The 22,082-nt window shown below is 32.3% G+C and overlaps 1 protein-coding gene and 1 long non-coding RNA gene across 3 annotated transcripts; both read right to left on the bottom strand.

Moving 5' to 3' along the window:
* Positions 1-901: 901 nt before the first annotated feature.
* Positions 902-8,302, bottom strand: LOC132638196 (uncharacterized). Its single transcript, XR_009581624.1, has 3 exons — positions 7,872-8,302; positions 3,198-3,258; positions 902-1,232 (listed from the first exon to the last, which is right to left on the bottom strand). It is a non-coding gene; the product is annotated as an uncharacterized LOC132638196 (long non-coding RNA).
* Positions 8,303-15,999: 7,697 nt separating this feature from the next.
* On the bottom strand, positions 16,000-17,962 carry LOC132635232 (probable purine permease 11). Of its 2 annotated transcripts, none has more exons than XM_060351539.1 (2): positions 17,804-17,962; positions 16,000-17,297 (listed from the first exon to the last, which is right to left on the bottom strand). In XM_060351539.1, exons 1-2 carry the CDS (start codon positions 17,841-17,843, stop codon positions 16,207-16,209), a joined length of 1,131 nt encoding a protein of 376 aa, XP_060207522.1. In that variant the 5' UTR covers positions 17,844-17,962; the 3' UTR covers positions 16,000-16,206. The 2 variants fall into 2 exon arrangements, with proteins under 2 accessions (XP_060207522.1, XP_060207523.1); XM_060351540.1 differs by having other exon boundaries at positions 16,000-17,287; positions 17,804-17,939.
* Positions 17,963-22,082: the final 4,120 nt, after the last annotated feature.

The raw sequence follows: 22,082 nt of genomic DNA, 5'->3' as shown, positions 1-22,082 counted from the left end.
CAAAATAAAATAAAATAAAATTAGTGATTAAGCATATAACTTAATGACATTGAATAGTGAAAAAATAGCGAAAAAACGAAAGAATAAAGAAGTTGCTCGTATCAACAATAATTACGGTAAAATTGTTGTAGGAATAATTCATAAATCTTAGCTTGGTATCACATTTTTCTTAATAATTGCTTATAAAATTTGGTGTTCTGATTTGAACTTTCTGCATTTAATCGTCATAGCTAGAGATAATCCTAAATTCCGTTACAATTTATATGGATATGTATTTTGGTATTTAAAATCTAACAAAAGGGGCTAAAATTGCCCGTTAATAACTATTAGAAATAGGGCAATATACCCTCTCTGTTTGATTCCTGTCCCCAAAAAACTCTTCACTGTGAGCCAACTTGTAAATAGTTCTAATATTACTTAAGTACATACTATGGGCCCGTTTGGCCATAATACCTAAATCTGTTTCACCTTTTTGGGAATTTTTGAAGTTGGAGTTGGAGTTGTGTTTGGCCATAGTTTTTGAAATTGTAGTTTTTGATAAAATGCAGTGTAAAAAAGTGGAAAAAATTTGAAAAATAAGTTTTCTTGTTTTTAGTATTCCGAAATACAACTCCGAAAAAAAGTGAATAATTTTTATGGCCAAACGCTAAAAGTAAAAAAAAAAGTGAAAAAAAAATTCGGAAAAAAGTGAATAATTTTTATGGCCAAACGCCCACTATAACTAATAAGGATTACTAGTTATGAACCATCGTTAGTTCTCGCCATCCATCATATCGCGGTTGGCGACGCAGTCACCTTGCAAGGATCAAGAAAAATGAGTCAATAATAATTGATGACTAGTCAATTTTTTCGTGTTTTGCGCGTCATAGAATAAGATATGAAATCTAAAATATGATGATCTTGTAGTAAGTCGGTGTGAGATATACTAAGAGATAAAATTGTGTGTAGATGTATAACTCCACAACTCTCCATGTCGCCAATTCTCAACCTTTTTTCATTCAAATAGTAAAAGGAAAAAAATAATTATCGATCAACAATGACATGGTAGCTTCTTCATCTTTTGTGCTCGAAAGCTAGGGAAAAGAAGACAATACATGAACTATTTGTATCTGGCTTGTGAAGTGGGCTACCCCTAGCAACCCTTTTAGTTGTTGCACTATAAGAATGATTGTTGCACCAGCCATGAAACCAACCGAAGTCGCGTTCGAGAGGAAATAATGATAAATCATAACCTGCAAACAATGATAAACCAGCCATGAACTTTAAGTTATTATTTAAACTAACTGAATTTGTAAACACATGACAACAACGTTAAATTTGTGAAACTAAACTTGTGATAACCTTAGTTTACTTTGAAAGACAAAGTTAGAATGAAATGGACCCTATACAGTGGAAAGGACGTATACATGACTCAATACTTTTGCTTCTTAAGTTTTTAGTTTAACTCTGTATTTTCTTTTCCTTCACCTTTTCATTTTTTTTTTTTTTTTTTTTTTTTTGTGATAAAGAACACAAATGAAGTTTTAATTTTATCCTAAATCACTACTTAGACTGAACAAAGTACTTATCAAAGTAAAGTGCATCCACATAATGACGCGATTAACTATATAGCAGCAAAACTATCAAAAAGGAAAGACTAATGAGCCAGCAAATAACATCGTAACTCTCTCTATCTCTGCTGATTAATTAAAGCTCAACAAATTCCCACGAGCTTTCTTCCTAGAGAATCTTTACCCATATGTTGAACTACATTTCTCAGTTTTTAATGCTCAAACAATTAGATTCTTACCATACTATTTTTTTTCCTGGAAACAAATGGCTTGCATTAGCCAAGTAACCTGTCATGAACCCACACATCCATGATTACAAATATCAAGGATACCTCCCATGAATATGTTTCAAATGAATACCAAGCACATAAATCATATTTGCTTATACTTTTAATCATCAATCAAGAGTGTATAAATGTTGTAGTCTTGACATATCAGGACTATCTTCTCACGTAAGACAGCTTAAGAAAAATGTCGAAAAAGAAGCAGAAAAGAACGGAGTAATTAAACATCATATTAAACAGAGTAGTTATAATGAAGAAAAATGACCTTCCTAGTACTCCTTTCCAGTCTGTTCGGGATACAACAATATTTAAAAAGTGTGAAAATAATTTAGAAAAATTATGTCGAATAGTGTACAAGCCTCTTCTTTAACTGAAGAACATCCTAGACTCTTGAATTGCATAAGTTCAATAGGGATGTATGGTAACAAACAGAGCTGATTGCTCGGAGCTCTTAGAATTTTTCTTGCAGTTCAGTGGAGTGTAAATAGATACAACCTCGTCAATTAGTCCAAAATCTGCAAGATTTATAACAGATGACCCTAAAAGTTGGCCTCTAGTTGTCTTATTTTTACGAAATACTATACATGTACTCCCTACATTTCACCACAGGCAAAGATATAAATCTGGCCAATTTTCAAAAGACATGAATACATTCTTGAACTACAAAGAAACTCATTCTTTATTTCCAAACCATATTTATCGTAATTTGACAGTACATTGCACAAATTTCAATATAGTGATATGTAAATGTGCTACTAAGAAGCAAGACAGTCATTGGGAATTATTCGCTAAATGATATTGTCAGTCACATAAATAGTTTGAGGTGGCTTAGAAAAAAATTTATTTCAACAATATCTTACATTTCAAACTACAATCCAAGCATATTCACTATTAGCACTATAGGTAGGCGGATATGGAGTTCGAGAATGTTATTCATGTGGACGATAAAGGTCGGCTTTTAAGGCGGCAAACATTATAACGTAAAACACAATTTTCCAACCTATGCTTCGGTCTCACATTTAACCAGAAGCACTGACACTGCATTCACCCCTAAATTAGTGAATTTCACTCTTTCCAATTCTTTTTCCATCTATATTACATCAGTATGCTACCTCCTTCTTATTCTTTCTTTTGTGTCTTTGTAATACTTAAAAAAGCTAAGGTCCTTTTTAACACTTATCTTTCCCATGCTTAAGGCCTACGGATCACTATAGAAGGGAAAGAAATATTGGCATACATGGACACTCTATACCTAAAGATAGCCAGTGAAAATTATCCACTGTTTAAGTACAAAGATCAAAATGTACATGTTGATGGCAACCTTAATTCAGGAAATGATGGCAATCTTAATTGAGAAAGTTACCTGATCAATAGATCACCTCATTCTATCTTTTGAAAATCATTCTTGAAGCAATTTTCTCATCCTGGATAAAGAACTTTGTTAGAACTTACATAGTTACGCATATGCGAAAGGCAACAAGGTGCAATTTTGCTCACCAAATTGCAAAGAACAATTTACCCAACAATGAAAAGTCTTAAAGCGCTATTGATTTTTATTTTCCAAAGGATGTGGGAGCCATAGAGCGAGTATTTAGTAAACACACTACAACAAATGTGATATTTAGCTACAAAATCATTAGCTACAACATAAAATTCGTCACTAATTATTCACTTTTTGTGACAAAAATTACATTTTGTCTTTAAATACGTGAGCTACATACTTTTAGTGACGAAACTCAAAATTTCGTAGCAAAGTTTCGTCCACTTAAGTTTCCCTCCAAAAAATGAGTTGGCGTCATTTATTGAATAACATTAGCTACGAATTTTAAGTGATCAGTGACACATTATTTTGTCACTAATAATGTACTAAATTTGTGACAAATCATTATTTATCTTAAATTTGGACACAAAAAAAGATTCGTCACAAAGAGTATGTTCTTACAATAGCGACAAATTAGAATCTGTAGTTAAATGTTGTAAGTTTTAGCCACAAAATTTTATTTTTAATTGTGACCTTAGTTTTTGTCATTAATAATATAAAAAATTAGTGTCAAACAATTTATTGTCTCTAATTAGCATGCGACTTAGTGACAAAAAAGTTTTGTCACAAAATATGTAACGTTTTAAATAGCGACGACATCAAATTTGTTGTTAAATAAATTCAACTATTTGCGACGAAAAAATTCGTAGCTAAATAGAAATGATCTTTGGCTACGATTGTTTATGGTATGACAAGCGACAAGTGACAAATACTTTTCCAAGTGCTCTTCATAGGAACCGGAAAGACGAAACCATAGAATAATGTGGTAATGACAAGGACGGCTCAGTAAAATTTGTGGCCTAAAGTCAAATCTTAATAAGAGACCTTAAACTTATTTTTTAACAAAATCATATATACTTTTATTTGAATTAATTCTTCTAATTTTTGAGATAGAAAGTCATCAATTATTTTAATCAAACATATAATTGAAATCAATGACAAATATATTCAGTACAATTAATATATCTTTATTTGAGAAATTGTTGATATTAGGTAAGACGTTATTAATTTTAATTTTAAAATATTTGTTTCTATTAAGTCAACAATATACAAAATTGTACTATACACAAATTGTGTAGATCAACAATTTGTTGATATTATACAAACAAATAATTTGATTCTGTAATCTCAAAGGACTTACTCTCTGACTTATGAATAAATCAAATGTAACAAAGAAAAATACTTGATTGCAAAAAAATTGAAACTAGAAATTGAACTCGTTTTAAACAGTATAAACGAATGGATGTACGAGGAGGAGTGAGAAAAAAAGAGAGAAGTAAATGCACTACTTAATTAAAGATAAAAAAATTATTTTAATTTTCTCACTTACTCGAAAAATTTAAACCAAATCCAACAAAAAAAAAACATAAAGTTTAAAACCTTCTAATATTAATAAATAGATAAATATAAAAATTTAGGGCCTAAAGCTTTTAATAAATAAATATAAGAATTTGGGGCCTAAAGCTAAAGCTTTAGCAGCTTTATGCTTTGGCCGACCCTGGGTAACGACATCTACATTTTATGATAAGGCAAGTGTCAATGCAAACATAAAACATAATGTAAGGCAGGGTTTTGATTCCACGAAGAGAAATTATTCGAAGATAATGTGGACTTGCAAACCTATACTTGGTAAAGGTGTTTAATGTTTATGTGTCTTTAATTAAATATTTACCACCAATGTGAAAATCGAAATATATCAAAAAATGAAAGCACTGATGAAAGAAATTAACCAACTATGATTTCAAATAATTATGATAAAAGCACGATAGTAGTCAAAAACTATACATACCGAAGCGTGATTTTAATCTTTTCAGCGTCAGTGAATTCTCAAGATCCACTACAAATTTCAATACCCCCGAAGTCCTCTCGAACTTCAGACTAAGGATATAGCAAAGCATAACCTCCCATAGGCAGAGTAGATGAAAAAGATGTTCAAATTATTCCAGACTAAAATATAATAGAACACTGAACTATAAGAAAGAGTCACTAAGGATATAGCAAAGCATAACCTCCCATAGGCAGAGTAGATGAAAAAGATGTTCAAATTATTCCAGACTAAAATATAATAGAACACTGAACTATAAGAAAGAGTCCCGACCCTGACGAAGATCCAACCATACATCCACAAGTGACAACACACAAAGAGCATGACTATGCCGATAATGCCACCAATCAGGATTTACACCCCCATATTATGGGAATCCTACACTTACACCCTCTGTAAGGTATATCCAAAACTAAGTATATTGAAATATAATTATTAAAAGATAAATTAGAATCATAAATAGAAACTTTTTTTTAAATGTAATTTTAAGATAATTTTGAAGTGAAAGAACAAATATACAAACTAAAATAAAAATCATATAATAAAATATTATAATTAATAAATATACAAATAACTTACATGTTAAAGTGCGGAAAAATTATTACTATTAATAGTCGGTATATCTTTTAAGTAATTAATTTGTGTTCATTTCTTATTTACAAAGATACATGTTTCAAAAAAATCTTTGTTATAATCAATTGCATGAATAAAGATATCCAACAAATTTTTTTTATCTTCTTTATGAAATTTCATAAATTTAAAGCATAAAACTTCTTATTTTAATTTTCTTTTGAATATTATATTTACTTTATGAATATCCTTCATAGGGAGTGTAAGTGTAGGATTTGTATAGTATCGGGCCTAGAAGTGTTTAATTTTTAAATGTGTATCCAAAACTTAGTAATATTATTAGAATGTTTAGTGTAGTAAACCTTGTTATTATTATAAAATAAATAATTATTTCAATGTCCCTTTTGTGTTTTTACTCTTTTTCAGATTTGCACCAATATTAAGGCGGCAAAGTTGCCTCTTTTTTCTTTTCCCAAATCCCTCTTTTAATATTCAAATGGCACGCCTCCCCCCATTTTCTCCCCCATAATCTCCACTTCCTATCTCATAACCTCCAATGTTTACCTCTATTTAATACTAGTTTTTTTCATTATATTTCAGCATGGAATGCAAAAGACTATATCGTCAGAGTAAGATAACACCCCCCCCCCCCCCCTCTCTTTACTTTTTGAAATTGAAGGAGTTTTTTTTTTTTTTTTTTTTTTTGTGGTGCAGTATATGCAAAGGAATGCAAAAGTGTAGAGTTTTGTTCTATCAACACCCAATTCGAATTCATTCATTGGGATTGAATTTTCAGGAAAGTATGGAGTATTTTCCGGGCAGGCAATCGCTGGTGGAGATGCTGTCTCCTACAAGAAGATTTTCAATTGAACACTAAAATGATGAATAAACGGCTAATTTACTGTGTAACTTCGATTAAAATTTGGAAATATTATTTTTTTAGATCATGATATCCAAAATTGCACTAACATCATCTATTCTTTTCTTTTCACACAAGTACATGAAGGTGGAAACTAATTCAAGAGTAAAAATTCTAGATGAGTGAAGCTACATGAGCATATGAGGAAGCAACATATTTTGTCTTTTAATTTATCAATATTCATGTGCTGCAATTACACTTTCATGTTGAATAGATTTAATTTCATTATTATTTTTTAAATGTAAGGAATTTGTAATGAGATATTATCTCAATATAATTTTAGTCATTCTTAATGATTTTTTTTAGTACCTTGCACGTTTTATTATGTTATCCTGATTTTGTATATTAAAGAATAAAATATATATTTGCTCAGTTGACTTAATAACTTCATAGAATGGATTCTATTTTTTGTTAATCCTTAAGGGATTAATTTTGACATAATGAATAAATTAGTACCATTTGTAGGAGAATCATGTTTTCGTTACCAATAAATTAGTTCGTAGTAAATGATTATCTTTGGTGACAATAATTTATCCTAAAATCATCACTAACAATCACAATTTATAGTGACAATTTTATTTTGTCGGTGAAAGTAATATTTTTAGCGACGACATGATTAATTTCAACTACAAGATTTTTTTTGTCACCAATTTGTACATTTAATGACGAAATATTTTTTGTATATAAAAGATAGCTTTTAGTGACAAAATTACAATTTTTCCACTACAAATTACATATGACTTTAAAGACAATCATGATTGTCACTAATTAAAATAAAAGTTAGTGACAATGTTGTTTCGTCGGCATTAATTGCCTTTTTAGTGACAAAAACGCACTATCAACCACAATTTTTTTTATTTTTTTTTACGAACAAGTTCGTCATAAATAGTATGCCTTTGGAGACAAAATGAAATTTCGTAGTTAATGCAACTTCATTTAGGGACGAAGCACTAAGTTGTTTCTGTATACATTTAGCGACCCGCATTTAGGGATGAATGGTTGATGAAATGTTTTTCGTCACGGAAGATTTTTGGTGACGAAATATGAATCTTTAGTGACAAAATAAGTCATCCCTGATAATCAAATTTGTTGCAGTGACAAAAGGAATATGATGAAATCTACATGAGAATAGTTGATGTCACAGAAGTTAAAAAAAATGGTTGTGAAAGGAGAAGTCGCATACCTGGGCCAATTGGATGAATTGTGGGGGCCACGAAGAAGAAGCAAAGAGAAGTTGGCGTAGATTTTTCTTGCAGAAAGTGTTGAAGCAAAGAGATGTTGGCAAGAACGGGGAGAATAGAAAGACGAACAAGAAGAGAGAGAGTGCAATAAGGGAGAATTGGTGAAGCAGCGTGTTCTTTTTTTTTTTTTTTTGGTAATTGAAGCAGCGTGTTTTATTGTGGCACCTTTTAGGCAGAATTGGGGAAGCACCCTTTTTTATTGTTGGGGCAAATTTATTTACACTTGAAATGAGATTAATTGGCAAAAAATTGTAAAAGTAGATAAATAGGAATCTTGTGTTTTAGTTGCGCCACGTTTGCGGGCCTATGTCTTGTTTTTATATATATATATATATATATATTCATTTTTTGTATACTTTTTAGCATTATATTGTGATTAATTTATACATATGTTTTTAGCAAATTTCATTTTTTTCCCATCTCAGATTAATATGCGGCATGCAATCTATTTTGGTCAAGGTAACTTGCTCTCAAATTGTGGGATTGCTGCCGAATATTTGGAGAAGCATTTGCAAGATGAAGGAAATTTTCTTTAAACTAAATCCATCCACTCGGACTTTTTTCGGTATGGTATGCGGGGTTTCCTCAAGCAATCCCTATGACTCAACCTTTGGCCTATGCAAAGGCGTCGTCCTCTTTCTTCCTGTTTTTCGAGCTCGGTAAGGCAATATATTGGCGTCATTTGTGTTTGTCTGCAATCGCGCCTAGCCGGATAGTTCATCAGAAGCTACTCTAAGATAGACGAATCCAAGTGTTCGAGCTATGAAGCTTCACTTTATCCTTTTAGCTAAGTTAAGGGCAGAGATTATAGCTAATACTGTCTCTTGACGAAGGTTTGACATTGACCCCTATCTTATATATTAGCATAAATAGCAAAAAAGTACAAAAGAAGATGACATAAACCTAACTTCCGATTCTAACGGTGGTTAAATTAGTAAACTACCTTACTAAAGATGGTATAGCTAATCAACCAAAAAGCTAGTGGGTTGGGTTCGTAGGATAACTAACGGCCATACACCTAAAATAGGAGGACTCCTATTTACCTGCTCCTATAAAATCAAATCAGTGAGGCTCCCCCCTTACATCACAAAAAAATATACTCCTAGCTATTACATCAAATGTGTACATACGAACCATTCTTCGAATACTGTGATTAAGAGTCAGGTTCTTCATTGGATCTATAACCAGTATGTGCGAGCCTCGATGAAGAAATACGAAGTGTAAGTTCTCTGGGTCCGGAATTTTTTTAACCAAAAATAAAATAAAAAAAATTTGAACCAAACTAACCCGTTAAAAAAAAAAAAACCAAAATAGGCTTCTCACACAGATTTTGTGCGTGAAACCCTCTTTCCCCCTGACCCCAGCCTTTATTCTTTGGAAATCAAACTCAAAATTAAACTTTTTTCCGTACTTTGACCGAAGATTAGTCACGTTTCAAAACATTAGAATATAAATATTTTATATAGAACTTTATATTTTATTTAGTGTACAATAATATCGGTTCATTACATCAAGTATACATATACATTTGGATCATCATTTTAGGGGTTGTAAAGTGCTCCGAAGTAAGTTTGAAAACTTGTTATATTTAAGTTTTTTTTGGTACTTTGACCGAAGATTAGTCACGTTTCAAAACGTCGGAATATAAATATTTTATATAGAGCTTAATATTTTTTTTAGCGTACAATAATGTCGTTTCATTTCATCAAGTATACATAAATGTTTGGATCGTTGTTTTAGGGGTCGTAAAGTGCTCCGAAGTAAGTTTGGAAACTTGTTATCTTTAAATAAGTTTGGAAACTTGTTATCTATTAAGTTTAATTGTCATATTTTACAGGGTTCTAATTAATATAGGATGTCGCTCGAGTTATTATTAATCGACAATAAATACTAAAATAACTAATTATCATTAAAAAAATAATACCCAAATATATATATATAATATTAACATAAAATGTACATTTTATTTACAAATACACAATCTCCTAAGGCCTAAGGATCCTCCTAACCCCACCACCCTCACTATCATCAGGATCCTCTCTCCTCCTCTTAATGACAGAATGATTTATGCCATGATCATCCTTTCTTCCCTTCTTCAGGCCCTGGGTGAAAATATGCTTCCTGTGGGAGACGACGGCGGTCGAAACCTAAGTAGCCTCATTAGATGCCTCGGGAGATGACTTAATCGAAGGAGACTTGACCACAGGAGCAGAATAATGAACCTGAAATAACATATAAACAATTTAATTTAGATTTATCATAAACTAAACATGAAATAACATATAAACAATTATTTAATAAATTATTTCATTGTAAAAAAACAAATCTGTGTGTCGACGGCCTCCTGAGATGGCTGGTCAGAGGGCTTCTTAGCTGGCTCCTCAACAGTCTCCTGAGCGCTACCCGGAGCTGTAGCTAGAGGTGGAGACGGGTCAATCTGAACAAGAGGAGACGGGTCCACAGGCGCAGAAGAATGAACCTATAATACATGTAAATAATTTAGTTTAGATTAATAAAATAATTAAATACATTATTTTATTGTAAAAAAATAAACCTGTGTGTCCCCGGGCTCCTGAGATGGCATATGAGAGGGCTTCTGAGCAGCCCGCGGAGCTAGAGACGCAGATGGTGCCGTAGGCCTGGCTGTAGGACGAAGAAAGTACTCATCGAAAATAATCCCCAAGTCTAAGTCCTCATGTCCGTCTCCCATATGTAGATCACTAACTGGCACCTGTGGAAATGATGACCAAGGATCATAATGTATGAACATCTCTGGCGTATATCCAGGTCTCTGTGAAGTCGGCGGCCTGGAAGAAGAAGTCGACGGGATATCTGTAGCCGACGGAGCCTGACGGGCTATATCGTCATGCTCATCTACTAGACCTCTGCTAGCCCTACCACCTTTATCAGCCCTACCACCCTCTGGAACACCTTCTAGTACAGGCTCTGGAATATCCTCATCGATACGATGCCACTCCTGTGCCCGTGTCATACCAGTATCGGTAAGCTGAACTATCCGTGCTGCATATGTCGCTATTCTGGGCTCGGGGGACTCCGTAAGGGGAATGCTCTCATGGCGTACCATCAGAGTCATCCGTAGCCGCATATATTTGCAAATTTTAAAAATTGAATAAATTCGTAAAGTAATACATAATAAGACAATGGATTAAGTTTAAGACTAATAAAACTTACCAGCGCCTCATGCGCTTCTGAGAGTGATGCATATCCTCGACCATCAGGACGAGGCGTCGAGGGGTTGGCAATCAAGGTGCGAGTGATCTGCATGTACCACGTCATGTACTCATGGACCGGAGTATCATGTCCGACCGCTGCTAGAGTCGTCATCCTCGCGTTCCATTGATGTGCCGTGAAATTACGGGATATTCAATGCTAATTCCTTAAGCTTTTGTGACTCTTCAAGCACTTTTGTTGTTACTTTTTGTGTATTTATGTTGTTTTGTAGGATAAGATGCCCGGAGAGCATAACGGAGCAAAACAGAGCAAAAATAGAACAAGAAGCACTTTCTGGCAGCACATGCTAGTAGCACTTGCTGCAGCATGTTGTGCAGCATGTGCTGACAGAGATATTTGCACAACATGCGATTGGCATGTTGCACGTGCGACACCAGATGCGAGTAGCATGTTGTGCACGCAGGACATTTTTGTCCAGATTTTGTACCCGTTTTGGCACTTCTATAAATAGAATGCTAGGGTTTGTAAAACTCATCTTTGGCCATTTTCATACAAACTTGGAGGCTAGGGTTTCATCTACACCATTGGAGGAGAAGATTGGAGCACCGTAATGAGATATTTCTTAAACCTTTATTCAATTCCTTGTTTGTATTGAATATTTAAGTGTGTAGTATTTCTTCTTTCACTTGAATCTTGTTTATGATATTACTCATTATCAAGTGTTGGATGAAACTCTTGTTATGCTTATGTATTGAATGATTTTTATTTCCAATGAAGTGGGTTTATTGTTTCTCTATTAACTCTTCGAGCTTTAATGTCCTTTAATGGTGTATAACATTATTTGTGCCTAAATACTCATACTTTGCTTGGAAAAGAAAGTAGAGGTTAGGAAAAGAGTTAATAGCAAGAATTTGGGTCATTAAACCCATCTAATAACTTGAGCTCGGAAGAGGATAGTTACTTAAGGTTAAATTGATTGTGCCTAATATCACACTCTAAGGCTTGGAAAAGCTTAGAGTGAAATTTATTGATTTGGTTGGAAGACTTTCAATGAGATTTTAGAAATCATTATCTATTAACATAAACCCGTTCTTAGTTGTAAAATCGTGAAATACATTGGATCGTTACTTGAGTGTAATTTCCTTTGTATCCAAACTTGTGGTCATTGATCATTTTACTCGCTTTCTAGGTTAGTTTATATTTTTGCATTAGTTATAATTTTAATCAAAAACCAAATATTATTATCAAATGTTTGGCTCAGCGTAGAAAGTGATAATTCCTTACTTGTTCAAATCGCCTAGCATATTGTTCCCTGTGGGATCGAACCCGACTCATAGTTGGGTAAACTATGAGTCGGGGTCGATCCCACAGGGAACAATATGCTAGGCGATTAAGAAAGTAAGGAACTTTCACCAACTAAGCTAAAGCCAAACGATTAATGATATTTAGGTTTTTTGGAGAAAATTATGACTAATGCGGAAATGTAAACTAACCTAGAAAGCGAGTAAAATGATCAATGGCCACAAGTTTGGATAATAGGAGATTACACTCAAGTAACGATCCAATGTATTTTACAACTAAGAGCGGGTTTATGTTAATAGATAATGATTTCTAAAATCTCATTGAAAGTCTTCCAACCAAATCAATGAATTTCACTCTAAGCTTTTCCAAGCCTTAGAGTGTGATATTAGGCACAATCAATTTAACCTCAAGTAACTATCCTCTTCCGAGCTCAAGTTATTAGATGAGTTTAATGACCCAAATTCTTGTTAATTAATCTTTCCCAACCTAGATTTCCTCTTCCAAGCTCAATCTAAGTAAATGGGTGAGTCCTAGGGTTAGCCAATCCCTTTGGAAACATTCAAGAACGAGATTAATTAAATCAACAAAGACCCACTTCAATAGCAATAAGAATCATTCAATACATAAGCATAACAAGAGTTTCAAACCAAACTTTAATCAAGAATACTTTCATAAACGAGATTCAAGTTATGGAATAGAAAGCTACACACTTAGATATACAATACAAAGCAAGGAATTGAAGAAATGAATTAAAGGTTTAAGAAATACTCAACCAAATCTTCAAATCTTCAACCCCAAAGTGTGGTGTAAAAACTAGTCTCCAAACTTGATGAAAAACTGCCAAAGATAAATATTACAAACCCTAAAAGAGTATTTATATCATTCCAAAAAACGGGAACAAAATCTGGACCAAAATACCCTCTTGCACAACATGCTGCACCACATGCTATTCGCATATTCAACATGCTAATCGCATGTGGTGCCAAAACCGTAGCATGTGGTGACAATTTTCTCTGTCATCACATGCTGCACCACATGCTGCTCGCATGTTGCACATGCTGCGCCATATGCTATACTCTGCGTGTAGCATATGGTGCCAGAAAGTATGAATTTGTTCTATTTTTGCTCTATTTTGGTCTGTTTTGCTCCGTTTTGCTCTCCGGGCATCTTTTCCTACAAAACAACATAAAAACACAAAAAGTAACAACAAAAGTGCTTAAGGAGTCACAAAAGCTTAAGGAATTAGCGTCGAATATCGCGTAATTTCACGACTCATCAGTCATCACTAGAGCCCTATCATGCACAAGCCGACCAACCTCGATGCAGTAGATATCGCCCCGACGTAGTATATCTATGACACGAGGATGTGGGGGAATAGCCTTTAGAATATCCGATGTTGACTCCCCCGAATGGGTACGGACTACTCTACTATAGGATACCGGTGCATCCCATACATATTGGGACCTATGCTCATGCTATAGATAAAGTACCCCTCTGTTGTTGAAGGGCCCCGGCTCCATGGAGGTGTCCTATCTATTTTAGGTATTTTAAATTAATCATTAATACATGAAGTAAGGATTAAAGTGGTATATTTTTTACGCATTTTAAATTAATCATTATATTTTAAATTAATCTCTAATACGTAGTATTAGTTATGTAATCTTTTATCGAGAAATTATACAAAGGTTTGAATCCTAAACTAAGGATTTTCAATTTCTAATTAGTAAATAAATAATTAACAATTAAAGATATAAAGATTAATAATTAACAAATCAAAAAATTAACAATTATCTAGCAAAAAATTATCATATAATTAATAAATAAACAATTAACTAACTAATCAAACAATTAACAAATTATTAGCATATAATTAATAAATAAACAATTAACTAACTAATCAAATAATTAACAAATTATTAACAAATAAATAATTGGCTTAACAAAAACTAAATATATAATTATCTAGTCTAACAATTGAAATAACTAATCTAATAATTAACAAATACTTAACTCGTTAATCTAACAATTAACAAATACTAAGTAAACAATTAACAAATTAACAATAAAAAAATAAAAAAATAAAAAACGAAAAAGGGCTGGAAACAGCCGCATTTTGCGCACACAAAAAGTGCGTAAATTTTTTTTCTTTTTGGTCAATATCCACAAATAATACACAATAATAATGCTTAGGTTAATAATGTAATAGAAAAATCTTAGTAAAATACCTAGATTGAAGCTTTGTTTTGAGTTTTTGAATTGAATTATACGCCGCTTTATTGCGTAGAAACTTGTTCCTAGACTTCAATATACCAAAAATATTAACTTTCGGGTTGGAAATCAACAAGAAAATGATGTTTTTGATCGTGTGGGACCTCGGAACGCACCTTCAATGGCTGGTTTTCTTTTTTGATCGTGGGGGACCAGTGGTGGGGAAGAAGGAGCCCGGTATATTTAATGGCTTTTACGCACAGAATCTGTGCGTAAAAGAACTTAAGTGTAAATGTACACTTTGGTCCTTTCACGCACAGATTCTGTGCGTAAAGCCTATTTTATTTCTTTTTTTTTTAATGGGTTATTTTGGTTCCAAAAATTAATTTTTGGGTTACAAAAGTCTTGGGCTCCTATTTCACATTTCATGAAGTCAAATAATCAAAAAGTGTATACTTTGACATCACACACTATACTTCTTTTTTGTGCGGATTGCCCTTCATTTGGGGTGGTCTTTAATTTTTGCCCTTCAAATTGGTGGTTTTTAAATTTTGCCTTTCGCCTAATACCCCGAGGTTGTGTGTTCAAACCCCAGCTCAATTAAAAAAAAATCGCAATGCAGAATTTGCATGGGCAGAATACTGCCTTTCTGCCCATACAAATTCTGCCTGCATGGCTAGATTTGCAAAACTCCGCCTTGCGAATTTTTGAGGCAATTCGCAGGAATGCCCTTCTTTTCGGGTGGTATTTAATTTTTGCCCATTAAATTGGTGATCTTTAATATTTGCCCTTCGCCTAATACCATGAGATTTGGGGTTCGAATCCCGGCTCAGTCAAAAAAAATTTTAAAAAAAATCGCAAGGCAGAGTTTGTAGCAAAACTCTACCTGCAGGCACAGTTTCAAATTCTACCTACAGGTAGAGTTTGCAGTCAAAATTCTGCTTGAGGCATAGCAAAGTTAGGCCTCAAGCAGAGTTCCTGCAGGTAGAGTTTGCATTCAAAATTCTGCCTGAGACATGCAAAACTCTGCCTGCGAATCCCAACTTATGTCTTGCGAATTTATTTTTTATTTTTTGACTGAGCGGGGGTTCAAACCCGGAACCAAGGGGCTTCTAGCGAAGGGCAAAATTTAAAAACCACCAATTTAAGGGGCAAAAATTAAAGACTAGTGCTTTTGAAGGGCAATCTGCACAAAAAATGATTTTTTTTTTAAATTTTTGATTGAGCGGGGATTCGAACCCCAAATCTCATGGTATTAGGCGAAGGACAAATATTAAAGACCACCAATTTAATGGGTAAAAATTAAAGTCCACCCCAAAATAAGGGCGTTCCTGCCAATTGCCCCACACTATATAGATCTCACTACTCTAAAACTAACACAATTTAAAAATTCAAAACTAGTTCAGCAATCGTGGTACAACATTTTTCTTAATAATGATTATGGTACTAATAAAAGGGCAGAGAAGTAGAGGCATGCAATTATTTTTTGCATGACATTTAACAGTATACTTCCTAATTCTATCGACATTATAGTAAAATTCAAATCCTTTCATCTTCCCATACTGAGAAGAATTCTCAATGAGTAATATTGGCTTCACTGTCCTCAGATTTTGAACATTTGGCTTTGGAGTCATCAAGATAATTCTGATATACATAAGATAGAAATCCCCAAAGAGCAAGCAACAATGCTATAACCTTTTCGCCATCCATTTTATCATGGAAGAAAATCACAGCAAAAACTGGCACAGCAGGCAAACCCAAAGTACTAATCACATTGGAGAACAATGAAGACACCTCAAATATCAACCCCAACAAACCAACAGAACAAATCTGCCATAGTACAGCAGTCCAAACTAATGTCATCAAATACGAAATTTCCCCCTTGCGAAAATCGTTCATCTCTGCTGTCAGATTTCTTAATTCACCGCTCGCGTATAGCCCCACAACACAAACACAAGTTGCTACGAATGACGGAAAAATTTGCATCTTCAAAATTGTATCAAATGTCTCACTTTTTATCACCCTCTTGAATGTTACTTCTAATAAAGAGAGGTATAACGCGTAGGTTGCTGATGCAGCCACCGTGCAGACAAATCCGATTATATATTTCCCAACGGATAATTTTGTACTAGTGTCAGATTCAGAATGAACTGCTAATAATGCAGCTGAAATTGTGACAATCACAACAGAGTTGAGAATTAAAGCTGTGAATTTTTGCGCGTTTAGTAGGAACGAAAACAGGCAATTGAAGGCTAATTGAGATGCACAAATGAGGGAATAACTTGAGACAGGAAGGTATAATAGTCCATATGAGTACATCAAATTGTCACCTGCTAACAATAGGCCAAAAAACACATAGAGGAGAAAAAGGGAAGATTTTGAAGGTTTTTCGGGTGATGAAGACACGATTTTTTTCGGAGATTTAAAGAGAAAGAAAAGTGGAATCAGGATTGGGAAACCAGCTGATTGAACAAATGTTGCCATCCATTTACTATTTCCACCTTGATCATAGTAAAATCTTCCTAAAAGTGTAGCCGCAGATTGGCCAACAATTAGGAAAGTGATGTATATAAATATTCTAAACCACCATCCATAGTGCTTATTGGATCTTTTTGGAAGTTGTTGCTGCTGATTTGTATCATCTTCTGATATCTGCCTGCTTGATTCTTTGTGACAGCCACCACAAAATAAATAAGTAGATGCTCAAATAAACAAAAATTATAACCAAGCACAACGTGTGACCAATTTTGTCGATCCTACATGAACTAGAACAATTACCAATTAATTTATTCTTGGTGGCTAAAAGTAATAAATTCCAGTGAATTGTTCTAATATCCTAGAAAAAACAACTTAAAGTGATCTAAAGTTTGAATTTGGATTAAACTTGATTTGAGATGATTAATTTAGATTTTTTTTTTTTTTTTGCTCCTTCTTTAAGACATGTTATGGAACATAAATAAATGTTAGATTACTTCTCTCGAATATAATCGCAGTTGTACAATCTTTTTCTTTCTATTTGGAACACCCTAAGAATCATGATAGGAACAAACCTATATATCTCCTCCTTTTCTTGAAACACTTTTACTAAAACAAGAGCATCGAATTTTGATCATAAAAGAGATGGGAAATAAAACAACTTTTGACAAAAGAAGAAGGAAATTCAGTGACAAACCTGGGATTTGCAGCTCCACTTGCTGAGTAGAAGAGTCCATGAATAAGTTGTGGTACACAGAGACGAGAGTGATAATAAAATCCTGTTCTTTAATACTCCTTCCATCCAAAAAAATCGTTTTAGCTTCACTTTACATAGAGTTTAAGAAATATAAGAAGACTTTTAAAATATGTGATCCAAAAATAACCTTAATATTTATGTTGTCGTAAATAATCTCATAAAATTAAATTATTTTTAAATATAGAAATGTGATAATTTTTTTGAAACAAACTAATGAGGAAAGTAAGATAATTTTTTTGGGATCGGAGGGAGTAATATTAATTAAAAAAGAAAGCAAAGAAGTGTAAACGTATGTGAAATATCACAAAGTCCCACAAGTTGGAAATTAGCTCTTTAGAGCCAAGTCAGCCAACTGTATCTCAGTGGCTGCATGCCAACTTTGACGAATTTTAGAGGAGGAAAACGGCAAAAGTTGACTAAATTACAAAATGAGCTAGGCTCAAATGACACTATTTTTTTTTTTTTGGTAACTATCAAATGACACTATTTCTTTGTGATTAATCACCTTTATAATATAATAATACTAATTTAAAAGGCAATTGATAGACACGTTTCTGTCAGGTACTTAGATAATTATACTCGACAAACTTTTGTGGTACTTCATAGAGGAACAATTTGCATGTATAGGTTACATAATATCTGCATAAAATCAGCATAAATATATAATGTTTAGTTAACATTTTGAATCCAGCATTAGCAATGCCGTGTTTGGTCGTTATATTTGTTACCAGCACAAATAATATTTGCATAAGTTATGCAGGAATTTGTGTTATTTTATGTGAAATCCAAGGCAGAATAAGATCTATGAATTTGTAATACGTGGATTAAAACTAAATAACCCTCATGTATTATACAATTTATTTTTTTTAAATGAAGCTCAAACTTGTACTATCAAATGTTCAAGGCAAGGGAGTTTCCAGACATATCTCCAAATCATTATGGGGCTAAGAGTTTCGTAAGCTAACGCCTCAATTGTGGGACATATTTTACTTTTATTCGGCGCCTGATATTTGGTGTTTGTATTGGAACTTGACGAAATTCGAATTCGCAATTGGAAGTCTCACGTAGGAGATAAAGCTTTCCTTAATAAGGAGATAACTAATTAAGAATGAAGAAGTATTTACCACTCCACTACAATCATCATTGTGATTGTGGGACATTCACTCTACAATCTACGCACACTTCCTCTCTCTCTCTCCCTCTCTCTCTCTCTCTCTCTCTCTCTCTCTCTATATATATATATATATATATATATATATATATATATATATACACACACTAGTGTCATTTGGCCCGTGCCAAACTGATCTTACAAAATTCAATTTATAGATATTTTGTTAATTTTTCTACTATTGTTCCTTTGTTTTTCTAACATCAATTTGATATTTTCAATAGACTTGTATCCGAAAGTTAAGGGAAAACATTTTTTTAGTTTATATAATAATTTTTTTAAAAAAAATCAAACATTGGCTTTTCTAATTGCTATTTTACATAAATATTTTTAGGCTAAAATCTCCAATGATCCAAATTCGGCTTTTTATATGTGAAATTAATTTCATTTGTTTTTTGAATTAAAATTGCTTATTTTACACCAAAAAATATTGTTGTATGATGAAATCAATAAAGTTAACTTATATATATATATATATATATATATATATATATATATATATATATATATATATATATATATAATTAAGACCCTTGATATTACAAGATATTTTTGTAGATGTTTTCTCAAATTAAACACACGAAAAAAATATTGAAAGGTCCATAAAATTAATTGTTCTTACTTTAAGCTTTCATTTTCCTTCCAAAAGATGCATGTTAAAAAATAACATCTTTTTATTTTTCTTAATTTAATAAATCATTTTATGAAATTCACATTGTAATAACTTTTTCATGTTGAATTTACTTATTTTGTCTTTGATTATACGGTATTTTGCAAAATATTTTAATATTAAAAAGGTAAAAATATACTCCACTTTTTGCAATTGTTTAGTATTATTATTGTTTGGTTTCTTTAACTATAGTGTTTTTATAACTATAATATTTTATAGTTTCTCTTTTAATATAGTAATTTATTAGATAAGTTTATGCTGAAAGCGTGCGCATGTAAAATTTGCATAATTAACTAACGTACTTCGGACTATAATTTACAATTTCGATTCATTTTTAAGTATATTTAACAATGATAGTCTATTTGTATTTATTCTTTTGATTTTAAACCTAATCTTACCTTAAGTGAAATCTTTGCTCATTACTTACTTTTGCCAGCATGTACGACAAAAAAATACAGGAGAAAATAATTTTTTTTATCTATAATCGGACGAAGAAATCTTTAAATAGCAAATGATAATTGGTAATTAACATCAATAAATAATAAATAATAAATAATATTATAAAAATAATATTTTAATTCAATAATTAATCCTATATTGTAGAATTTGATTGACATGATAATTATATTCTTTAAGTGTTTATAATAAATTCTTAAGGAAATATATAATTTTAAACAAATTTAATATATTTCTCATAAACGACTCAAATATGTATAAGCATGTTTGTGAGGACCACTAATCCTTTCCATGACACGTCATCTTTAGTGGCATAAAAAATGCCCTTCAGGTTCTTAAAATTTACCAAAATTTGTAAGAATTCACAAAGTAATAAAACTTTAATTAGGGGTAAAAAAAAAGACAAAAAAATCCATGTGAGGACTACAAAAAATTAGTATTCTCCCTTATATATAGTAGTAAAGTAATATATATTTCCTAAGAGTGCTCTTACATGCTTACATTCAGATTGTCCGCCTTGTACACTTCAAAACATTCTCGTTACACTTTCTTTTATGTGTCTTGGTATGACAATTTTTCGCGATACACAACAAAAAGTTCTATACATGCAGTATCAATAGATTTTTATGCCTGCTTAAAAACATATAGAACTGCTAGTACTTTTTATCTTCTTTTTTTTTTTTTTTGCATAATAGAGATAAAGTTAATTGGATAAATATAGTCAGACGTGGGTATTCGTATAGTCAATCCCTACTTACTTGGTATTTAGTCGTAGTTTTTGTTGTTGTGTCTTAATATAACTTTTACAATATGTTGTGAAAAAAAATCTATTATATGTTCATGTAATGAAATCAATTTGCTAAATAATTTGTGTTGAATATACTTTTCTATGTATTCATTATAAAATTGCATATCTTATTCTATTTTATAGTTATTTTTAATATCTAAAATGAAAAAAGTTTGGGAGACTCCTGTTGCGTACATTGATAGATAATCCTGTGCTGCACAATTTATACTATTTTAGAATAGCACGCTTTCTGTCTATTAGTAATAAAAAAATAGCCAAACCAAACTTATCAAATACTACTCTCATGTATGGGATAACTTGCTTACAGGTCGATCTAATCACTCATCATTGAATTCATTGCTTCTATGAAGAAGAATTAGGTAGAATTTATTAAATCCAATCACAAGGACGTATATGCATAAATGCAGTTAATATATGTACTGCTGCAATGATGACTTTTATACCTTGGTTCCTGCCACATGATAAACGTTTGGCTGGTTGGAGAAATAATCTCCCTTTACAATTCAACACTGTTATGAATCGGACAAGAGAGGTTGATAGGATGGTAAGCGCCCTCCACTTTCGACCCGAAGGTTCCGAGTTCGAGTCATCAAGGGAGCAAGGAAGGAGCTCTATTATGTGTTGGCTTAATTATCCCTCTGAACTTGGTAATATGATAGTCTCTACCCCTAGACGCTGATGTGGCAAAGAGCGTGAGCACACTCTCCTTTAGGCGCGTGGAAGGGTCAAAAATATAAAATCAACTTCCAAGTGAAGTATTTTTCAACTATTAATCACCATATAATCAATATAATGATTTATTTGTTCCAATTGTGTTTCTTTTTGGTTTTTCCAAACATTCATTGCATATTTTATTCCAATTGTATTTTTTTTCTTTTTTGATATAATGATTATTTATTTCAACTATGTATCTTTTTTCTTTTTTGGATCCAAATCTAAATAACTTAGTTGAAACTCTATTTATTTTAGCCAAATAAAAAGAAGGTTTAGCAAAAGTAATGAAGTTTAGACGGTGTATTTTCTACAAAAAAAATGTGTATTTTTCTTTTCGTGCAATTACTATTTATTTCAACTTTGCATTTTTTTTTTCTAGTCAAATTCTTAAAATATTTGG

Source organism: Lycium barbarum, chromosome 4 (genome assembly GCF_019175385.1).
Source record: "Lycium barbarum isolate Lr01 chromosome 4, ASM1917538v2, whole genome shotgun sequence".
Lineage (NCBI taxonomy): Eukaryota > Viridiplantae > Streptophyta > Magnoliopsida > Solanales > Solanaceae > Lycium > Lycium barbarum.
Note: the sequence above shows the minus strand (reverse complement) of the source record. Positions and strands in the feature narration are given on the sequence as shown.